The sequence below is a fragment of the Hemibagrus wyckioides genome, linkage group LG08 (genome assembly GCF_019097595.1).
Source record: "Hemibagrus wyckioides isolate EC202008001 linkage group LG08, SWU_Hwy_1.0, whole genome shotgun sequence".
NCBI classification, from domain to species: Eukaryota; Metazoa; Chordata; class Actinopteri; order Siluriformes; family Bagridae; genus Hemibagrus; species Hemibagrus wyckioides.
This window is the reverse complement of record NC_080717.1, coordinates 26918050-26939375: the sequence shown is the minus strand read 5'-3', so window position 1 is coordinate 26939375 and position 21326 is coordinate 26918050. Positions and strand designations below refer to the sequence as shown.

Below are 21326 nucleotides of genomic sequence, written 5' to 3'. Positions count from 1 at the left end.
GGGTTTTTCATTTTGAGATACTAAAACATAATTAAGTCATACTTGAGATACTAAATCATAATTTGGATATTCAGTCATACTTGACGTACTAAACCATAACTATTGGATCTTAAATCATGATTATAAGCCAATGTAATAATTGATTTACTAAAATCGTAATTATAAGGTGGTCATTATTTCAAGACACTCTCTCATGTCAGAACCATGCTGTCGCCGAGATCTTGTGTACACACATGCCCCCCAACAGTATCTTAAAATTATTGTCTTAATTATGACTTGTTTTTTCCAAAATGATAATACACTATTTGGCATTTCTATTCTCATTATTTTCTCATACTTTTGAGTTCCACAATGTAAGTGGAAGAAATCTGCTTCCATACAATATGGGGGGTCCAAGGGACAAAGAGGACAAAGTGTGAGTAAAAGTTAGTTGTGTTTGTCAGAAATCAACTGTTTGTGCCATAGTGCAAGTGATGTGATGTCTTATGTTATATGTAAAAAATACATTAATAACAATCTAGAACACCAGGGTCCTTAGTACTTATAGTGGAATAAGATCTTGTATATTGACTCTTCTTCTTCTTCTTCTTCCTCTCTCTCCTCAGTGATTTTGATTCTCTAAATGAGGCAGACAGTGCCAAGAACAACCAGCTCGCATTCGAGGTGGCCGAGAGGGCGTTCAGCATCCAGCCGCTCATCACAGGGAAGGAAATGGCTGCTGAGCAAGAGCCCGACAAACTCGTCATGGTGCTCTACCTGTCCAAGTTCTACGAAATGTTCCGGAACTCCTCCCTACCTTCCTCAGGTAAGACTCTGACTAGAAATCAGTTTAATAAGCATATATTTATTCTAATCCTCTAATAGGAAATTCATGATTGATTTGACTGTTTGAAACGACTATAAACGCAGGTGCAGTGTCACGTCAAGACGTTTTCAGTTCATGTTGTTAAGAGACGCATGTAATGTTGAAAACGCAGATTAAAACCGATTTTTCTAGGTTTTTGGTCAATGACGAATCATGCAGGATGTGGAAACTATGTCCTTTTTGCTTCCAAGTGATTTAACCATTCCTGTGTTAATTCTAACTTCTTAGTATTAATAGAATAACAAGATTAATATCCTCCATTTGCAGGAGCTTCCACAGAGACCAACGAGAACAATGATCTTGTGCTGCCCCTAAAACGGATTCCAAAGGTAGCTCAACACATTGCCCTTTTCTGTTTTTGTAAGTGTTTCTATATGGCTGCTGGTGGTAGGCCATTATGTATGTTGCTGGTTTCTCTTTTGCATACATTGATGGGAAAAATGCTTGAAATTCACTGATGAAGATATCCAGAACGATTTTGTAAAATTATATTAAGCAAACAAGGTTTCTACTGACTTTAAGAAGTTTGGATAGAATCAAGTCAAGTACTTTCAAGTCAAGAAAGTAGATTCATTGGGTACAGGCCTTTATCGTTCATTTTTTCAGGCTGGAATGAACGGAATGGGAGGCCAAAATTTTATATTTACAAATTGCTTGTTTCTCATTTGATCAGAATAGGAATGATGTGGCTTGGCTCTACAGTCTGAGCTACAAAGAATTCAGTCCCAGTCTTGCTCCTCACTTCACACCATTTGTTTGTTTGGTTTTTGGTGTGTGTTCATTTTTAATTTCTTATGTCTATTTGCACTCAGTTTAACAAAATTGTCTTTCACAAAATTCTTTATTTAACTGATCTCTATTTTTTTTTTTTCTCAAAGGATGACAAGAAGTTCGAAGACACCGACAAGAAGAGAAGAAAAGGCATCAGCTACTTGGACGAGGTGCTTTTAAACGTAGTCTTGCATTTTACATGCTTATATCCCACGCATTGCTGTCCTTACATTCTAAACACGTGCAACGTGATCTCCTGTTCTCTTGTAGCTGTCCAAACAGAGCACTTCGACTGCAGTGGAGGAGGGCGAGCAAAAGGAGAATAAAGTGCGCTCCATGGCAACTCAGCTTCAAGCCAAGTTTGAGGAGAACGCACCAAGCTTTGCCCTTCGACGGCAGGTAAGTCTTCCTGAGTCTGTTTGTATTAGTCCTTTTATTATTCCTGACTTGTGTATATCACCATTTGTGAACATACAGGCTTGACAGAATGACCAGCTTTGGAAACACACAGCCAGTTCTCTACAGATTGGTTATGTAATTGCTGTTGTTTATCCGGTTGGGCATTTATTGCAAAATAAACCAATCCAGCCCTAAGGTGAAGTGTTCTGGAGAGGTTTCTTTTGTATCCATGCTCTACATGTAGCAGGTTCTACACGCCAAAGAAGGGATTCATTTGATACAGAATACTGATTTAAGCTAAGAAAATTGTGTTGCTTGGCAGCTTTGAAAGACAGACCACCATGAGTCAATGAACTGAAACCGGACGAATTGAAAGGTCCACAACCTTTAATGTAATACTAAAGGTATAAAAAATGAGGTGCTGCTCCATAACACTCCATATTCACTCCATAACATCTGAAATCTGAATATCAGGAACCGTATTTGTTTTTAATAGTTAAGTAAGAGAGTTATAATGATAACGTTGCTGTCTTTAGATAGCACTTGCGGATCTTATTAACCGTACATCATCCCCAGATTGGCATTAGAAAGCCAGAGTGAGGCTTTTGCTATCCCAATGACAGTTTTAATTCCAGACACTGGTGAACCTCCAGAGTTGTGCACATACAGGAGCGATATGCTCAAGGAAAACCGAGGACAGGATCTGCCTCTTAGCTGAGGCGATAATCCTAACTGAATACCTCTCTTTGTGTAGCGAGATAAGGTGGGCTACGTATCACTATGCAAGGAAACCAGCAGTCCTGAAAGAGCCATGTTCAAATTTATTGCTGAGCAACCTAAAGTCATATTTGGTTTCAAGCTCAGTGGTAAAAGTCAGGGATTGATCGTTAGTGGAATTTTTTTTGGAGTTGGCGCATAAACCTGGTCCATTTGTCTTTCATTCCAGCCAAACAGTATTTTAAGACCTTGCATCCATAGGCATGGACCACACCTTTTTTGGTTTAAGCCAATAAAATTGTACACTTTCATAATTTAAATAAATGTCTTTTCACTGATTGGTCCTTGATCACCCAATCACAATGAAGACATGACCTCAACTTCATCAGAATATTGTCAAAATATGAGGAAATTTTATGTTCATTCATGGTGCTTGTTGTAGTGTACATAAAGAAAATCTAATATAAACAAAAAAAATGTTTACATTGGAGAAGAGAGAAATATATCGAAAAAAAATTTGTCGTTTTTGGTTGTATTCTGTTATTTTATATATTTTATTTGATTTTGTCTTCATTTCAGTCTACGTTTTCACTTTCCTCCTGCTTCTTTCTGTTTTGGTTTTTGTGTTGTTTTCTGTCTTTTCTTTTTTATTTAGATTTTTTTAGCCTCTTTCTATAATTTCTTTCTTTCTCTCTTTCTTTCTCTCTTTCTTTCTCTCTTTCTTTCACTTTTTTAATTTGTTTTTGCTCAGTGGAAATAATCAGGTCTATCATGATGTATATGATCAGTAGTCAAATGGGTTATAGACTTGCATACTCTACATGTATTTCTCATTATTTTCTATTATAATTTTCATATCACCTTCATCTCTCCTCTCTGTTTCTGCTCGGTCTATGCAAATCAGCGTGAGTCTGATTCCAGTTCAGAAAAGCCTGTTTCTCTGGACATGACCGAAAACCCTCGGTTTGCTAAACCCAGGCAGTCCTCATCCCCTCCTCCTTCTCCCAAACCAAAGTGGCAGGTAGGCTCAATCTCGGCTTGTTCGCATGAGCATGCCATCACTACCAGGTACATTCATCAGTTCGCTCAGCAAGTTTCACGATTCCACGAGGAAGGAATGTGAATTTGAATCGGTTCTTTCAGTTCACTGTGTCTGAATGTTGCTCCGTATGCCTGCTTCCAGCCGTCTCCTTACTTGAGACTCCTCGAGTCTCAGATGCAGCCTGGAAACAAACATGGACCCCTGGAAACCCAACACGTTCAAATTCAATCACTTTACATCAACACCACCAGCATGGAGGATCAGTCAGCTTTTCAGTCACCAGAACCTCAGTTCACTTCTCAAACAACACAACCTTGGTCTCAACTTCAGCCCCCTAAACCCTCAACCCCTCAACCTCAATCCAGTCTTCAGTGCCTTTCTGTCTCAGCTCTGACTCTGAAGCATGTCCTCAAACCCAAAGAGGAACCTGTGATCACCTCCAAGTCCTCAGAAACCCCCCTGATCTCCCTACCTGCTCTGGGAGGGATGCTGCAACGACTAAAGGTTCTGGAGGACAAAACCAATCAGGTGAATGCAGATACCAGTTAGACTCAACTCACTTCCCAGTGCATCATGGATCTTTACAGGAAGTCATTGTGAGCTAGAAGGTAGACAGTATTTGCATGCTCCTAAGATAAAGGCATTATCCGTTCATCTGTTACATAATGGAATGTTTACAAATATAAACAAATAGCTTTTCTCATACTGTAGCTCATTAACAAGTGAGGCGCTAATGTAATTTAATCGTCTACAACACCAGTGTCGGTGCTCAGGACTTAGGCCAGTACCAGATCCTGATATGATGCCGATATCCTGTCGGTTATTCCAGCTAAACTCTGTTTATTATGAAACCAAACTCAGATATCTGATCTGATCCGATACCCATCCAGAGTTTCAGTTTAATGTGTGAACTGGTTGACGGTTGTATTTGTGTTCAAAGATCTCCTAAAGTCAGTTAATGAGCGGTTATAATTAATTAGCTAGACTAATATTGAAGCTATTGCATGAGGCTAGTTTGAAGTTATTTCCTTCGCAAAGGTGCTGAGGATTAGAAAGGATTTTCTTTCTTTTTCTCCTCTTCCTGAAACGTTCTTCCTGTTTGCCTCGCCGCAGAAGAAAGTGCAGACTCAAAGCACACGAGAGTTCAGCAGAAAGAGTATAAGAGAGCGAGCAGAGCAGCTGAGCTTCCTCTTCACCGGCACACCGGCTCAGGTGATGGAAAGAGGCTTGCTGAGCCTCGCTTTGGAATGTTGTGGTACAATCCTGCCTGCCCTGCCGACCCCCCAAATCACGAGATGGTACGGTCCGGCCTGTCTCTGGTCAGACTTGACAGATGAGCGCATGGCTTTCCACGGATGACTAACACGCTCACTGTTTTCTGATGTTTTTTTTCGGTTGCTGTGTGGGAGTCAACACTCCAGCCTTACGAACTTGTTGTTGCATGCAGATTGTATTGAACTCGGTGTATTCATTTTCCAAATTACAAATGGCTTTTAAAGATGGCTGAGCGAGGATTTCCCAAGTGACGGGGCTGAGTCAGTACTGAGACACTGCAAACAACACACACATGTTTACCGTAAGAGATTTCTGGCAGAGATTACTATAGTCCAATTTCAGCATGGCTGCTCCATCACAGCACACCTCACCTACAGCCCCTCTCTCTCTCTCTCTCTATCTCTCTCACTCTTTCTCTGTTTGTTTCGCTCTCTCTCTCTCTCTCTCTCTCTCTCTCTCTCTGTCTCTGTGTGTGTGTGTGTGTGTCTCATCACTCCGGTACACAGGCATGTAACAGTGTCGTTTCCTTCCCTTACCCTTAACCTTATCCTTACCCTTCCCTTACACTTACCCTTATCCCTTATCCCTTCCCCTTTTCCTTATTTTATATTTTTCTCTCTCTTTTTTTCTTTTTGGTTCCTCTTGAATTTTCTCCTTTTTCTGTCCTCCTGTTCCTTTTTTTTTTTACAATTCTGTTTCTGTAGATTTTCTTTTTCTTTTCACTTGATGCTTTTTTTTCAACTTTCTTTTTTTCTGTCTTTCTTTTATTAGAAGAGTGGACCCTCTCCAGCTCCTGATTCTTCTCCTAAACCTATTCTGTGTCCATCTCTTCCTGAGCCCTCTGCTTTCTCCTGTCTGCTGTCTCCTCTTCCTGAAGCTCAGCCCAAGCAGGTAACACCTCCAGTCTCGAGTGAGTGAGTGGGTGAGAGAGAGAAATGTTTTTAGTAATTCCCATGTGTGTTAAACACATGCAGCTGCTGCAGGATTTATTGTTCAGTAAATGAGTTGGATGAAGGACCAGGTTCATCTGCAGGAATAAATCTCTCCTTTAATCGGGTGTGGAAGGGATAAGTGTGCTGCTGACATCCTCCCAGGCCACAGCCATTGAAAACCTATCTGCTCATGTTTGGCTGTTTGGCCCTCATTGACACAGAGCTAACGGGAGTCTACACTTTCATTCTCACGTTTCGCTCTCTAGCACTCTCTACCGGACCCCAGCAGGAACAAAATGTGTGAAGAAATTAGGTTAAGTAAACCGGGCGATTTAATGCTCTTATTGTTTCAGCTGTCAAGTTTGTTTCCTGTTCGATTGTAGTGTAACGGATGTGCTGTATCAGAGCAGATGCCTCACGATCACCAGGAGCTTAAAAGTCGATCTGAGATCAAACGTGTCCAATGCCTCGATCCTTCAAAACAGGTATTTGGTTTTTCCTGGAGACTTGGCATGTTTTGTTGGAATTGCATTTTCCAAACTCCTCCTGCATGGAAAACCATCTGGATTTGTGTTGAGGTCTAGTGAGTGTTAAGTCCAGAGTATCACTAATCATGATGTGCATCATCATCATCATCACCATAATCATCATCAAACCATTCAGAGAGCATATGTGCCCTGGGGAAAGGGGCAGGGTGACTCTGGAAGAGACCACGCCCATCAGGTTCAGGCAATACTGTGGGTTCTGCTTGTGCACGAGTGGAGCCAAGCTTTGGTAGTAAAGATAAATAAATGCCCCCCAAAGCATAACAGACTCTTCAGGTGTGCATACCTGTGCACTACTCTGAGCTATTTTGTACTATATATAGTGAGTAGTGTGTTTACACTGAAAATTCCAACAAGAGCTAGAGTAAATCGTGCATTGTGTAAGTGTATAGTGTGCAAGATGTTGTGTGAGATGCAGCTAATGCTTTGTTTTCAAATACCTGTTTGTGTTTAAAGGCCTATCTGCTAAGAAAAATACCCTCACTAGTAATTTTAAGAAGATAAAACTTGCACGTAGGGAGCAGCCGAAAGATCAACAACAAAAACTTCTGATAGATGCTAAAAGTTATCGATCCAGCGGTCAAGACTGAATGAATACAAAGAAATGTATAAATGACACATCATTTTTTGTTTGTGTTTTTGTTTCTTTTTTTAATTCTTTCTTTCTTTCTCTTTCTTTTAATTTAAAGTTCTCTGTCTGGTCTCCACCCTGTTGTCAAGAGCCATCCAAGAACATAATTACACCTTATAACGTTGTATAACTGGTGTTTTTTAAAATTAGCATCACATTCTTTATTCAAATAAACGTTTATACGATGTTTATAAGCAGCTGATACTGTGACATTAGATACCTTCCGTAACATCAGTTCACCGTTACATCATTCGAGCCCCTGACGAGGCACTAATCTGGATTTAAGGTTTTGTTCTGTTTGCTATCTCTTAGTTCACAAGTAATTCTCCGCTATCTTTATTGGCTGACCTCATGGTACACACTGTTCAATGGGAACACAGAATTCTGGCTCTCTCCTTCAGCTCCAGATGTTTTCAGACACATCACTCCTTTTTTTGCTTCACGCCTGATAGTTTGGGAAACTTTAGGAGACGATAGATTTTTTTTTTTTTCTGCATGAGTTGAGCTGCTTTTGTTGTAGAAAGCCAGCAACTGTGCATGAAGTCGCAATATATAATGTTTTGTATGGGTTTGTGCATGTTTTGGGTTTTTTTTTCTCAGCATACTTCCTGCTTCACTTCCTGTCCACTTTACCTGTTTGTTTTTTGTTTGTTGAATTAGAGGACAGTGGGGAAGGTTTCCTCTGTGATTGGTGTTAAAGCTGCCACTCTGGCCATCCTTTACGAAACTGATCACAGACCCAACAACCCTTATACCCTCTCACTGGTAAGCAGGATGGCACTTGGGGCAAAACACAAGGTCTTTTTTTAAATGACGATCTCTACAACGGGTCATTTGACTTCTCTTACAAGGGAGAGATTTATTGCTAATTTCTTGAAGCAGTGTCATGAGTTTCTTTGTTCTGTCATATTATCAGGGTGTCTTTCTGCCATTTTTTCCTCAATTTCAATATTTCCTCAATAAAAGGAGGCTTTTGATTTGAATAGTTTTCATTTTTCATCTACAGACCGAGGCCAGGAGATGCCAGGAGTCTGGTTCGGTAAAAATTACTGAACTAACCTGGCTGAATTTCATAACAACTTACCAGCTTTGCGTCTTACACCGTTTAATCAGCAATACCGATTAACCCTCATGTGCCGTAATCTGGTTTATGTGACTGTTAAGTGTGTTCACCTGCTTGAACTTTTCCACATTTTGAGAATATTCACAAGAAATATCTCACAACCTTCCAGTAAACAGACATATTGTGTAAATCAATTGGAGGAATTCGCTGATTTTCGTTCCAGGTCACAATAATACAAAATGTGGGAATGTTCTTGAGGAGAATATTTATGCAAGGTGCTGTAACCTGTGTCTCGGTGCAGGAAGCCAGGTGAGGGGACATTCTTTTGATGAGAACGCACCACTGTAGAGAACAGATCACGTTGGGTGATTGGTCCATTTTTCCTTCCAAAACCCTGTTCACGGCATGTCAGAGAATGATGCTGAAATTGTTCTGATAGTCTTTAAATAGACTGTATTACTACTTAAAAAAAAAAAAAATCTTTGTACTGGTAAATCTTCCAGCTGTGGCCTAATGTTGAAACGCTGCCTGCTTGTTCAGTAACACCTCACTCCATTTCCAAATGTACTGTACCGAAGCACTAATCACAAACACACATCTAACTAGCAGCTTTATTTATACGTTCAACACAACCCATGTCTCATGAGTGTGAAATATTAGCCGAGAGAAACACCTCAGATCTCCTCCTTCAGAATCCACACTTTTATTATTATTATTTTTGACCTTGCTTCTGTGTGTCTGTGTTTCAGGTGAACCTGCGGAAGGAGTTCGCTCCCGGGATGGGCGGCAGTGACACATGCCACTTCTGTAAGAAGCGTGTGTATGTGATGGAGCGACTAAGCGCAGAGGGCTACTTCTTCCATCGAGAGTGTTTCCGCTGTGAAGTCTGCAGCGCCACACTAAGGCTGGGAGGACACGTGTTTGACCAAGGTATAACTCGTACACTCATCATCTATATAGCCAGGTGTACAGGAGGGTGGGGGTGGAGGACGTCAGCGCTATAGGCAGCAAACCTGTAGGAGAAGTAGGCCTTTCCTGAAGATGGTGTCTCATATTCTTCCTTCCCTCCTTCATCCCACACTAGACTCCAGATGTGTTTTTCACTTCCAGAACATAAATTTACAAATAATTCCCTCACCCCCTTGTCATCCAAGATTTTCATGCCTTTCTTTCTTCAGTCTTAAAGAAATTGTTTTTTGAGGAAAACATTTCAGGATTTTTCTCCATGTAGTGGACTTCAACGGTGCCTGTGAGTTTGAACTTCCAAAATGCAGTTTAAATGCAGCTTCAAAGAGATCTAAACCATCCCAGCCCAGGAAGAAGGCTCTTATCTAGCCAAGCCATCGGTCCTTTTCTTAGAAAAATAAAAAATTGTATACTTTCAAACCACAAAAGCTTATCTAGGACTAGCTCCTGGACGCGTGTCCAGACATGAACTTGGATGGCAAGGGGGTAAGGAAATTATCTGTAGATTTTTGTTCTGGAAATGAACTTTTCCTTTGAGCTACTTTCTCACACAAGTCACCAGTTGCTGTACTATGAAGTCACCAGTAAGTGTTCCTACAACCGGTTGCTATAGCAATACTGTTTCAGCTAAAATAAAACCTTTTGTAGGGAAAGCGTAAATGTAAATTTACTCCCATTGGAAGTTGCTGCATCGAGGTGCTCCATATTTGCATCAACTTTGTTGTGTCGCTGGACACGTCCACACCTAGTCAGGAACGGCTGTCTGCGCTCATGTCACCGGAAATCACTAGATCACTTGAAAATCGCTGTGTGTGTGTGAATGTAGCATTACTCTGTACTGCAGCCATAACTGAAGTTATTCTATATTAAATTAAATTAAACCACGACGCTGCTGATTTCTGATCGGTCGAATTATCTTCATCAACTAGTAGCTAACCGAGTGTTAGAACATGAAACAATTCTAGAATTACATCATTTTGTTATTGTTGAATTCTTAAATCTGATTGGTCAGAGGATTCATGATTAATTTTGTATAACAGCAGCTCTGTTAATGCACACGCTCAAATTTGTTAGTGTTACAGTAAAAACTTTTATTACTTAGCAAATTGCTGTGGAATTAATCACTAGGAGACATGCTGTTCTAGGAAAATAATCAACGTCCAGGTGACATTAAGACCCAGTAAGGATTTTGGGCAAGTATATTGCTGAATAAACTGTTTGTATTTCGCAGGTACTTTTTACTGCAAGCTGCACTTTTCCCAGCGTAAAACCAGCCACAGGCTCCGAAAGCCAGAGGTAATGGTCATCACCTCAGAACTTCCTGTGAGTATTGGTTATGCACTGGTTATTTTACACACACTCACCTGTGTGTGTGTGTGTGTGTGTGTGTTTCAGGTCCACAGAAGCAACGTGTCCGTGCCCGATGATACCGACGGTTTCTCCACCAGCGGGAGCCTCCACATGCAGCCTTCAGGTACCCAGAGTTCCCTGTTTAGGAAACGACTGCACGTGAGCCGGCTGACCGGCTGGATGCATGGCGTGGCCTGGGCTTTATGGTTACACCTCAGAGAACGGCGAGACGACTATGCCTTCTTTTCTGAACTTCTGGGCCTCGGCATCCCTCTGCTGTTTATTCTGTATGAGACAACCTCACAGATTGGCCTCGAGGGAAAAATCCTAAACACCATGATCGCGATAGAGTGAGCAGAGCATTAGCCAGGCGTCCAACAGACTCCCGCACTCTCTATCTAGTCTTCTCTGTATTTTTTTTAATCAGTATTTGAACTCCAAATTGTGCCAAATCTACACACATTCCTCCAAATTCATGCCTCTTTATTCATCATTGCAGTATTGGTCATTTTACACTCCTGCACTGAACACTTTGAAGATTTTCCTGCTTAAACACCAGTTTTTGTCTCATTAAGGGCTTGTTCATGTTAACGAGCTAATCCTCTGAGGCAGGTGTTTGAAATCAGGGAAAACGTCGACACGTGAGGTAAAGAGGGACGACAGGACAGAGAAACTCATCAGTATTTTTATAGTAATATAGGAATACTCCAGTGTTTTTGTTTTGTTTTTTTATGTCTGTCATATGTGTGATTTCCAGAGATCATCATTTGTATAACAAAGGCTTGTACTAAGAAACAAAGTTCTATAACGCACTAAAGTCATGAGGATGAAAATCAGTAGGTGGAGTATGGAAGTTTATTTAAAAAGCACTGAATGAAACCGATCCTTTAGCCATACAGTACACTAATTAAGCCATTTCATAAATCGTATTTGCTGCACTCGTTAAATCCCACAATGCACAAAAAATAGTGGGAGTCTTAGTGTAGTGATGCGGTACAGCGGGTGCCATATACCCATAACTCCTCTCACAGCTTGTAGAGAATAATTTAGACGTTGAGATCCATTTTATTCCTTCAGTCAAACATGCTGTATTTGTAAACGAAGCATTAAGTCTGTAGAAAAGATGCAACAGTTTGTTTTTTTGTTTTTTATACATTTTTTTAATATTCTTTCATAGATGCATTGCATTACACCAGAGGTGTCCAGTCAGGGAAAGTTCCTGGTGTGGGTCCAGGTTTTCATTCCAACCAACCAATCTGCCAGCTGAGCAAACAGGTGGAATCAGGTGTAGTGCCTGCATGATGCTTGGAATGAAAAGCTAAACCCACACGAGTGCTTTGAGGATCAGATCTGATTGCTTGCGTGTGCGCTTGATTACGTCCAGTGATTATGATCTTAAACATTTCGGAAAGTGTGTAATGTGTTCCTGATGATATTCAGAAGAAAATCTTTGCTAAATCTTGACCACGTACTTGTGTGTGTGTGTGTGTATATGTGTATATATATATATATGTGTATATATATATATATATATATATATATATATATATATATATATATATATATATATATATATATATATATATATATATATATATGTATATGTATATGTATATGTATATATATATATATATATTGTGGACACTTTTATGAACTTTGACCTATGGATTTCACAAGGCTGGGTCTCTAAATTGATTGATTTGATTAGTTAATGAATAATTAGGCAGCATTTATATCAGATGTGCCCCACTGTATTCTTATTGTTTGTCAGGAAAATTAATATATAATTATGTAATAATAATAAGCTGTCCAGACATACTGTAGAATTTGGGAGTGTTAGAATATTATAGTTGTTTTATAGGGGTGTCTAATTCTATAAACATTTATATTTAAGCGTTCAATGATACGACTGATTCAGGCCCCGCTCTAAAACGTGTATTATCAAGGGCTTTGAGGATTCAGGAGGATTTCTGTTTTGTGGAAATCACACAGCAGATTAGACATGATTTGGAGCCCACACACTGGAGTATTCTTTTATTCTAGTTTAAAGGTTTTTAATTGACTGTTAAGTGTACTAAGAGCACTTTACTCTGAGGTGTCTGCTAACTTCTAACCACTTTTGTGTGCAGTTTGTGAGCAGAAACGCCGAACGGTATCACTTCAGTCAGTTTTTTTTCCCCCAAAGCCTCACAGTAACAGTATTATATACATCTTCTGTTCAAGTCTGAATTGTACTGCTCTGTTGACATTTCAAGAACCCTCCTTCTGAATTTCTTTCCTCTCTTTCTCTTCATCCTTCATCCACACCCTACCGTTAGATTGTTTCATGTTCACAATGCTCCGACCCCCTGATTGGCTGAACGGTGTCGCCTGAAGGTGATTGGCCTGCATGAGACGGGTGATGAGGGTGTGGTCTCGTTTTGCTACGTCTGTCTTTAACCGCTTGCGAAATGGGTCTTATGTATGAACGTGCCGATCGTGGTCAGCCCCCCATCCCAAACTAACTCTTAGCAGAAACCCCAAGCAGCCTGCATGTGAAAGCACACCCTTGTGGTTTTGCACGTTTTTTCCGTATGCCTTTCATAATGCATTTTAAAAACAAAAAAAGCGGATAAATTGTATTTCTTCTTCTTTCTCTCTCTGTGTGTCTTTGCATTGCTGTCTGTTGCAGAGGCTGCATTACTGTCCAAATCGCACTCCAGACCTCTGTCTTGTTCTGAGGTCACCACTTAGTGAAGGATCCTTCTGTAGTTTTAACAATTTTAACAATTTCTTTTTTTGTAAATTTCTAGTTCTCTCTATTATCAAGTCTGTACATTACCTAGCACATGACACATGTTCGTAATTTCTACACTTTCAATCCTGTACGTATTAAATAAATCTATTTTCAACTCGATTTCTGTTTCTGCCTTTTTGTTTTTTATTTATTTTGGTCCAGGTGCAGAAAAGATTAGCTGCTCAAAAAGAAAAACATCCCTCTGCACTTTTTGAAGTGAACCCACACGACACCACCAGCGCCGTTTATACCCACACATGTAACTTTTCCGCTTTTTTTCTAATGTCTTGACTGCACTTTCTTCACCGTAGACCTGAAAGGTGCGTCTCGTTAACGCAGGCTTTCTACCCGACTAAAAACCCCCTCGTGCTGCCTAAATCTCCGTCCGTGCATACATCAGACCCATTGCTTGTAGAACTCGATCGCTGGTGTCCAGAAGGGTGTTGGGTCTTTTCTTTTGGGTCTTTTCTGCTCTCTGTCCTTTTCCTGCGGTGAAATTCCATCAGAGTGACTATCATATTTTCGTGTGAATGGTTATGACATCACAAGGTGATTGATTTATCGCAGATTTAAACAAGAAATGGAGAAAATGCATCTGTCTTGCAGCAACCAGTCCATTTATCACGCATGTTCTCAATTCAATTCAGTTGTGTAAAGAAAATAAAATGACAAAGATCTTGATGAAGGTGTTCTCATCCAAATGGTCAGGTAATAGTATTGTTTAAATGGTCATCACAGTCAGGAATACCCTTTGTTCCGAGATGGTCCTTGATGTCCTGTTCCAAAAACTAAAATTGATGATGATTATTCTTATAGCGTTCTAAACATATTCCTCTGACATTTAAGCCTTTTTGGGAATGAGCTCTTTCTGACATCTTGGAGTGGAACTGGGTTGAAGCAGTCTGTAATTTCTTAGGTTTATTTGTATAGCACTTTTAACAAAGCAACTCCTACAGAAGTATCTAACTTCAGGATTTAAATTATGAATGTATCCCTAATGAGCGCGCCAGAGGTGACGGCGGTGAGGGATAAACTCCCTGAGACGATATAAGGAAGACACCTCGAGACCCAAAAAGAAAGCCCATCCTTATCTGAGTGACTGGATTACCAGTGCGATTATAAATCATTCTTCTATATCTGTGGTCAAAATGTGCGATTGTGGAAAATATCCAGGACTAGACTTCATCTATTCTGTTAAAGTTTAGGCACTGTTTGAGACAATCTATTGCAGACTAAATCCATCTTTATGGATTCTAGATGGCACCATCCACAGTAATCTCATGTACCTTTAGGCTTCTTCAGCAGCAGCGAGAGGTTTCCTGTTCATATGATCAGCTCAGATTCTCAAGCTTTATACAGCTTAAGATTTCCTATTTACTGACGGGAATTTTAAATTACTAAACAGTAATTGTCGTTTTTCATAGGCCTAGTTATTTTTGAGCTTTTGAGGTTTGGATCAAATCTAGTTCAAGTGACCAGTCCAGTAGATATAACTATAACAAACACCATCATAGCAACAATTTTTTAAAAAGAATCACAGACTTCCTTGGCTTTGCTTCATGGACCTTTGGACTTTAGGTGCCATGGTTCTGGATTGTCATACATAAGGCCTTGCTTTTGAACACATTTTGTAGTACCTTTTTTGTAGAACCCGGATTTTTAATGAACATATTTGGGAATATGGGTCAGAAATCTACACAAAATGGTCCATAGGACAAATATACAGTCAAATAAACTGAATATTTAAATAAACAAAAGAATTTTGTTTAGCATTGTTTAATGCAAATCTGTGTCAGAAAAATATATCCTGTTTCAGACAGCAGTAGAAAGGGCTATTAAGAACAGGTTTAAAATGCTGGTTCTCTCATTTATAGTGTACTTAAAGTTTTGTTTGATTCACCCACATATTTAAGCTGTAATGATCTAAGTCGTCATTCCTGACGCTACCAGTTGCCATCAGAATTCACCTAGTTAGTTGAATGAAGTGTCACATGATGTCAAGATCAGTAGCTGGAAGAACCCAGAAACAGATTATTAGAAAACATCAACAAAGCAGCATCATGATGTGCAGGGAGCTATCAAAAAAGACCAGGACAAAGTTCTGCAAAAGTATCAGAGGCTGTTTAGAAAAATTCAAATCCCAGCATTAAATCCATTATTACTAGCTGGAAGGGAAAAAAACAAGGCCATTAATCGAAACTGGTTAAAGAGGCTGATTAAATTAGTCAGAGAAACAACCAAAAGGTCAAAGGTGAAGCTGAAGGATGTGAAAAGATCTCAATGTGAAGAAGCTATACACAGCCATATCCTGGACCTTCCACAAAGCTGGGATGAAATCCTGACTGAAGGCGTGTTAGAGACTTATGGTGTAATGACATCAATCATTTCTGGTCCCAGCACAAAGCTTTACATTCGACAGAAACCAGACTCTGGTCATCAACCTGAGAACACCATCACTACAGTGAAACATGGTGGTGGTAGTATCATGTTAAGCTCTACACTTCATCTCTTGGTTGCTTCTCTGAATAATGCTCCTTTTATTTATTCACTAGTTTTGGTGGACGGCTTCCTCATGGAGTCCTAGCTCTGCCTTTTTTTTTTTCATTTAGTAGTAATTGAGATAACGATACTCTAAAGGAAGTAAAAAAAAAAAACAAGAAAAACTTTTTTTTTGTGTGTAAAGACGACCCAAGGCTTTAAACATGTTAAGATTTGAACAGACATATAACAGTCTCTTCATCAGTAGCTTTTAGCAAGTGCTTTATTGCCGTGCACATGTATCTTTCTCTGTGTAAACACAATAGGAATAAATTCATTGACGCTGGAAGACAGCATCCAGAAAGTTCCGCAGGACCCCGAGAAAACGGCCGAGAGTTCAGCCGATCCACAACACTCAGATCTTCCCAAGTTCATCAGCCACAGGTTCATCACTTCCCTTCTCTTCCCTTCACATCCAAAATCTCCATTTTTTCCTGATGTAACGCCGTATATTTGAAACAAACATCATTCAGACGTAAGTGCTGGTTTCAGAGAAGAGCAGCACCGAGGATTTCTGCTCTCTTTCTTCAGTTTCTCCTTCTCATGTTCAGAGGGAACCAAATGATGTAGAGTTTAGTAGACTGTATGGCTGCAGACACTAATTTAAATCATGTGTTTTTCATTCATTTTTTACAACACGCGCATTAGATGTCATCCTATTATTTTTCTTTCTATCTAAATTTCAGTCTTAGTCTGTCACTTTACCTGTCTGTCTATTTATATTTATCTTTACTCTTTGTCTGTATATCAGTCTCTCTATCTTGTAAGTGTTTTGTCAGCCTGTACATGGGTCTTGTGGTCTGTAATTTGATCTGACCAGTCGGTCTTTCTGATTTTCTGTCTTATCCTTCTGTTTCTGCATGTCTGGCTGCTTCGTCTGTCTTTCTGTTTGTTGGTCTGTCTTCATTTGTCTATTGGCCTGCCTTTCTGTCCGTCTCTTCTTAGTTTGTCTCTGTCCATTTAACTGTCAGTTTATTGGCCTGTCTAGCAGTCGAACTGTCTGCCTCTCTCAGCCTTCCTGTTGCCCTATAAGTGTCTGTCTGTCTCTCCCAATCCATCCATCTTCTCATCTTTTTATGTACCTATCCATCTTTATTTCTGAATGTGCTTCTATATACTCTATATTCTATATATTCTAACCTTGACATGAACACATCAGATCATTATAAAGTGCGAGTAACTTACTCTGTTTGGGGGGTACAAAATGTTTTTGCCTTTTTTCCAACATCTTTGCTATAATATCTTCCTGTGCAGCAGGGTCGGGGACCTTTCAGTTCACGATCTCACCACAGAGTCCGAGCCGCTCGGTCCGAGCTCTCCACAGGACAACACGGGTGAGTCTGTACATCCTGCTGTAAACTCTCATTTTATCCAGGCCTTTTTAACACATCCTCTTTCTTTTATTCTCCCCTCCTCACCTCACCTGTCTTCTCTCTGCCTCTGTTGTTCTTATCAGTAGATCTGGGAGCGGTAGTCTAAAAGCAGCCACTTCAGTGTGGCTCTGTTTGTTTTGGCTGGGCTGGACGTTTTGCTCAGGGTCATATACCAATTCAGCTAAACAGCAGCTGTTGAGCTCATGTACATTTATCACCTTGTTACACCTCCACCTGATGGCTCTCTATCTAAATAATGATGAATATTTTATTTCAGTGTTTTATTCCTCTTATATCACAGCAGTGTACTTATGATTATAATATATAATTGTCCAAAAATTACAGCAGCTCTATATACAGTAGTTGATCCCAAAACCAGAAACTTCTCGGTTTTACAAAACACTGTAGACTCCTTCCAAAAGTAGTTAAATAAATGTCTCCTGATAGGAAACTTCACCGTATCAACAACTCACTTTTTTTTTTTTGTGAGCCATCCCCATATGAGTCCCTGCCAATTAGCCGTTACTATAGCAACACTACAATGTTAGCGTACCGAAAGTACAGTCGGATCTGCTGTTACAGAAAATTCGTTAACACCTTCTGACCAATCAGAATGCAGAATTCAACAGAGGAACATGCGAATGATCTTAATTACCGTAATCATCTAGGAATTCTGAAATTCTAGAATTCAACAATGCCTGAACGTAATTAGATATAATCGTTTCATTGTGGTTGTTTATAGAGAAGCTTGTTAATGATGCACGGTGTTGTGTGTTTAGTGGAGCGCTCGTACACCAGGGGAGAAATCACCATCAAAAACAATAACTGGAAAAGAAAGATCAGAGCAAGTAAGAGCATGCATACACACACACACACACTTTGTCTTCTTTCACTAAGTCAATTTAACAACGTGTCATGCTGAAGGTGCAGCCAGCTCCTATTTCCTGTTCATACCTGCACTAAGCCGACTCTCATTCATTTATTGTTTCCTAAACCCTTAATTGCCTTAAAATCAACTCGCAATCCATTTACAGCAGTATCTCTGCGTCAGTACGGCCACGGTTCAACGGTTCATGCCTGACACAAACAAACTTTTAGAATGAAAAGTACAACAATGATTATTATAACCTTTAGATCTTATTAATGATGTAATAATATGGTGATGTTTAACTTAAAATAATATGATCATTTATTTACATAGATGTTTATAGATGCCGCCTTCTCATGTGAGGGGGAAAAATCTATTATGGAGTTAAGTGGAGTGATTTTAGTCATCTGAATATTTTTGTTTTATTACAGATATATATGTATTTTTTATTAAACATCTAAAAATCTTTATTTTTTTATTTATCTGTTTTTAATTAACTTTAAATGTGTGTATATGTGTATATATATATATATATATATATATATATATATATATATATATATATATATATATATATATATAATATAAATAAATAAAGCAGGTAATTTTCACTATCCAATAGAGGGCACTGTCGGACTGTCTTTTATTACAACAACTGTAAGAAACCCCCACTTTATTCAATTTAAATAATTTCGAAGGTCCTTTTTCTTAAAATTTAATGTATAGACTTTGGCATGTGTACACCACTTCATGCCTGAAATAATATAATAAATATTATACAGTATATAAGTATTATAACTAATAAATATTGTGGGAATCACTGTTAGGGAAATTTATTCCCAAACATTTCTTACAGAAATAATTATTTTCTTGTCTCACAGCTTTGCCTCTGAATCTGGTGAAATCGTTCGACAAAAAAGGGGATGGAGGTGATGCTCTTATAGAAGAGGATGGAGATTCTGATTTTGAGGAGATACATATACCGGTATGTTAAAGTCAAAATATTACACAAATTACATGCAATCAATTAATAAAATAATAAATAAATAACATCATCATTTTAATACAGGCATTTGATTCAATATAAGCAACCTTTAAATTGCTCAATTGAAATTACATTTTTATTTTAGTTTATAAACTGTTATTGCAGGTTTATTACAGTGTCACAGGTCACGTTGACACGTCCTCCATTTGTTTTCCAGAAGCAGTTTTATCGTGTTCACTCACACTCAATTTTTATTTTGCCATAAGCTTAAAAACTGCATGTGGAAACACCCATGCTTCTGAATGTTTCAGTAATTTTAATTCATTATTAATTTCTGCGAAACTAGGATATAATAGGAGTGGTGTGTGTGTGTGTGTTGCTGTATATCACCCTGAAATATTTTGCTGTGAGGTTTTTATTCTCTCTACATATCTTGTTCCTACAGGAAGCTGAAAATCATGCTGCAGACTCTCACTGCCCTCTACAGGAGGAAACAGAGAAATCAGCTGTAGATGAGATTCCCCTTTATCGCACTCATGGAATTATATCCCTTCCCAAATCATCTCCGGAGCAGCAACCCGACACTTGCACACCAGCCCTGGACCAGCAGAGCGCTTTGAGCACAAAGAAAAAGCTCACTCTGTCTTTGTCGGAGAAAGAGAGGCTGCTGGACTGGGATCTGGCCACTCCTGGAACGTTTTCATCCACGACTGCGGCGACAGATCGAGCAGAAATGTACGTTCGAAAACCCGCAAACTCGACCAAAGCTCGAACCAGTCCAGAATCTGAAGCAGCGTCGAGTCCAGCTTCCGCTGAACCTGAGCCCAGCCCTCCTCTCTCAGGATTCCAGCTGTGGGCCAGTGTGTTGAGGAAATCCTTCGCTGAAGCAGGTAACAACCCCAAAGTGATCAGAAGAAACCGTCCTCGCAGAGCCAGGCCTCTGTCAGAGGGCTCCTTCAGCTTCGGCTTCCTGTTCGGCGTCTCCGCTCAGAACCAGGAGGAGGATGGGGACGGTCTGACACGCTCCAGAGCAGATACGGAAGGAAGCCAGAGCAGAACGGCAGGCAGGAGTGAGATTACGGCCATGCTGGAGCAGGTGACGCTCAGCAACAAGCCATCGAGGGCTTCCAAAGACGACACGGCCTCCCTGCCTCAGAGGAAGCTCAACTTCTTCTCATCCATGCGGGTGAAGAGGAACGAAGGAGGAGACAGGAGCAAGACGGACAATCAGATGAAGGACGTCTGGAGCATTCTGTCCAAATTCAGAAACAAAGGTGTGACACCTTTTATTCATCATGACCGAAACATCACTTAGTTCTTAATTTGTCGTTAATAATCATTTTTTATTACTTTTTTATTACTTTTTTTATGTGTATGTTCATAGCATCGTCGCAACACGAGCAACACCAACACGAAGACGACTATTCATCCAGCGAGGAAGACCAGGAATCCGTTGCACAAAGGGTAAAGAAAAAAAAAAAGATATACTGCTTTGAGACTCTTCTCTCTTTTAAACCTGCTTTCATACTAAACAATTCATATCGGAAAATGGAATTTATTTCAATAACTGAGAAACCAGTAGAAAGTAGAGACCAACCTTGCTCTCTGCATGCACCAGGCAGTTTATTTTACGTTGTCTGAAAAGCAGCCGTTGATGAATATATCCATGACGTATTTAAAGGACGCCGCGTATTGACTCCGCTGAATAGCTTTTTTCAATCTCCACCAGCATTCAAGAGCACTTACAGAACTGCCGTGATGCTGATATTTTCTTTAACTGATAAAAGTCTTACTACTGATATAAGACCCGTAAATTGTTTGTTAACGTTAAAGCATCCTTGAACAAATCATGCATTTTGTTTTTAAGCATGTTACAGAATATTTTTGATCTCCATCCTGGCTGAAAATGCATAATTGAAATGGAATTTTAAAGCTTACTTCATTTCAGCCAAATGAGCTTGAAGAGGGTTTTATTTCTGTCTGTTTTCAATAAGAAAACTGTAAAATAAAAAAAAAATTAATAAAATAATAATAATAATAAATTACAGAAATTCCTCATTTATCTTTTTTTTTTTTTTTTTTTTTTTTTTTTTTAAAGCTGTAAATGACCCTCCCACACTCTTTAAACACACACAGAAAACATTTGCAAGCATATAGCAAGATGAATTTTGGGTAAATTCGTAGAAATATCACATTTATAGTGAGTACTGTATTTATGTATGTTCCTTGC

At 39.4% G+C, this 21326-nt stretch overlaps 1 protein-coding gene across 15 annotated transcripts in view; it reads left to right on the top strand.

The window, feature by feature from the left end:
* mical2b (microtubule associated monooxygenase, calponin and LIM domain containing 2b) overlaps nucleotides 1-21326 on the top strand; it is a 55029-nt gene that overhangs the window by 24592 nt on the left and 9111 nt on the right. For 3 of the 15 annotated variants that reach the window (XM_058396749.1, XM_058396745.1, XM_058396746.1), the window contains exons 13-32: nucleotides 606-805; nucleotides 1133-1194; nucleotides 1744-1806; nucleotides 1907-2035; nucleotides 3657-3773; nucleotides 3936-4322; nucleotides 4908-5006; nucleotides 5841-5960; nucleotides 6385-6486; nucleotides 7838-7942; nucleotides 8184-8216; nucleotides 8990-9170; nucleotides 10438-10502; nucleotides 10602-10680; nucleotides 16137-16254; nucleotides 17125-17204; nucleotides 18023-18091; nucleotides 18993-19096; nucleotides 19542-20370; nucleotides 20481-20560. In XM_058396749.1, the coding sequence (XP_058252732.1) occupies nucleotides 606-805; nucleotides 1133-1194; nucleotides 1744-1806; nucleotides 1907-2035; nucleotides 3657-3773; nucleotides 3936-4322; nucleotides 4908-5006; nucleotides 5841-5960; nucleotides 6385-6486; nucleotides 7838-7942; nucleotides 8184-8216; nucleotides 8990-9170; nucleotides 10438-10502; nucleotides 10602-10680; nucleotides 16137-16254; nucleotides 17125-17204; nucleotides 18023-18091; nucleotides 18993-19096; nucleotides 19542-20370; nucleotides 20481-20560 (3022 nt within the window). The other 12 variants (XM_058396748.1, XM_058396747.1, XM_058396750.1 and 9 more) reach the window with 12 other exon arrangements.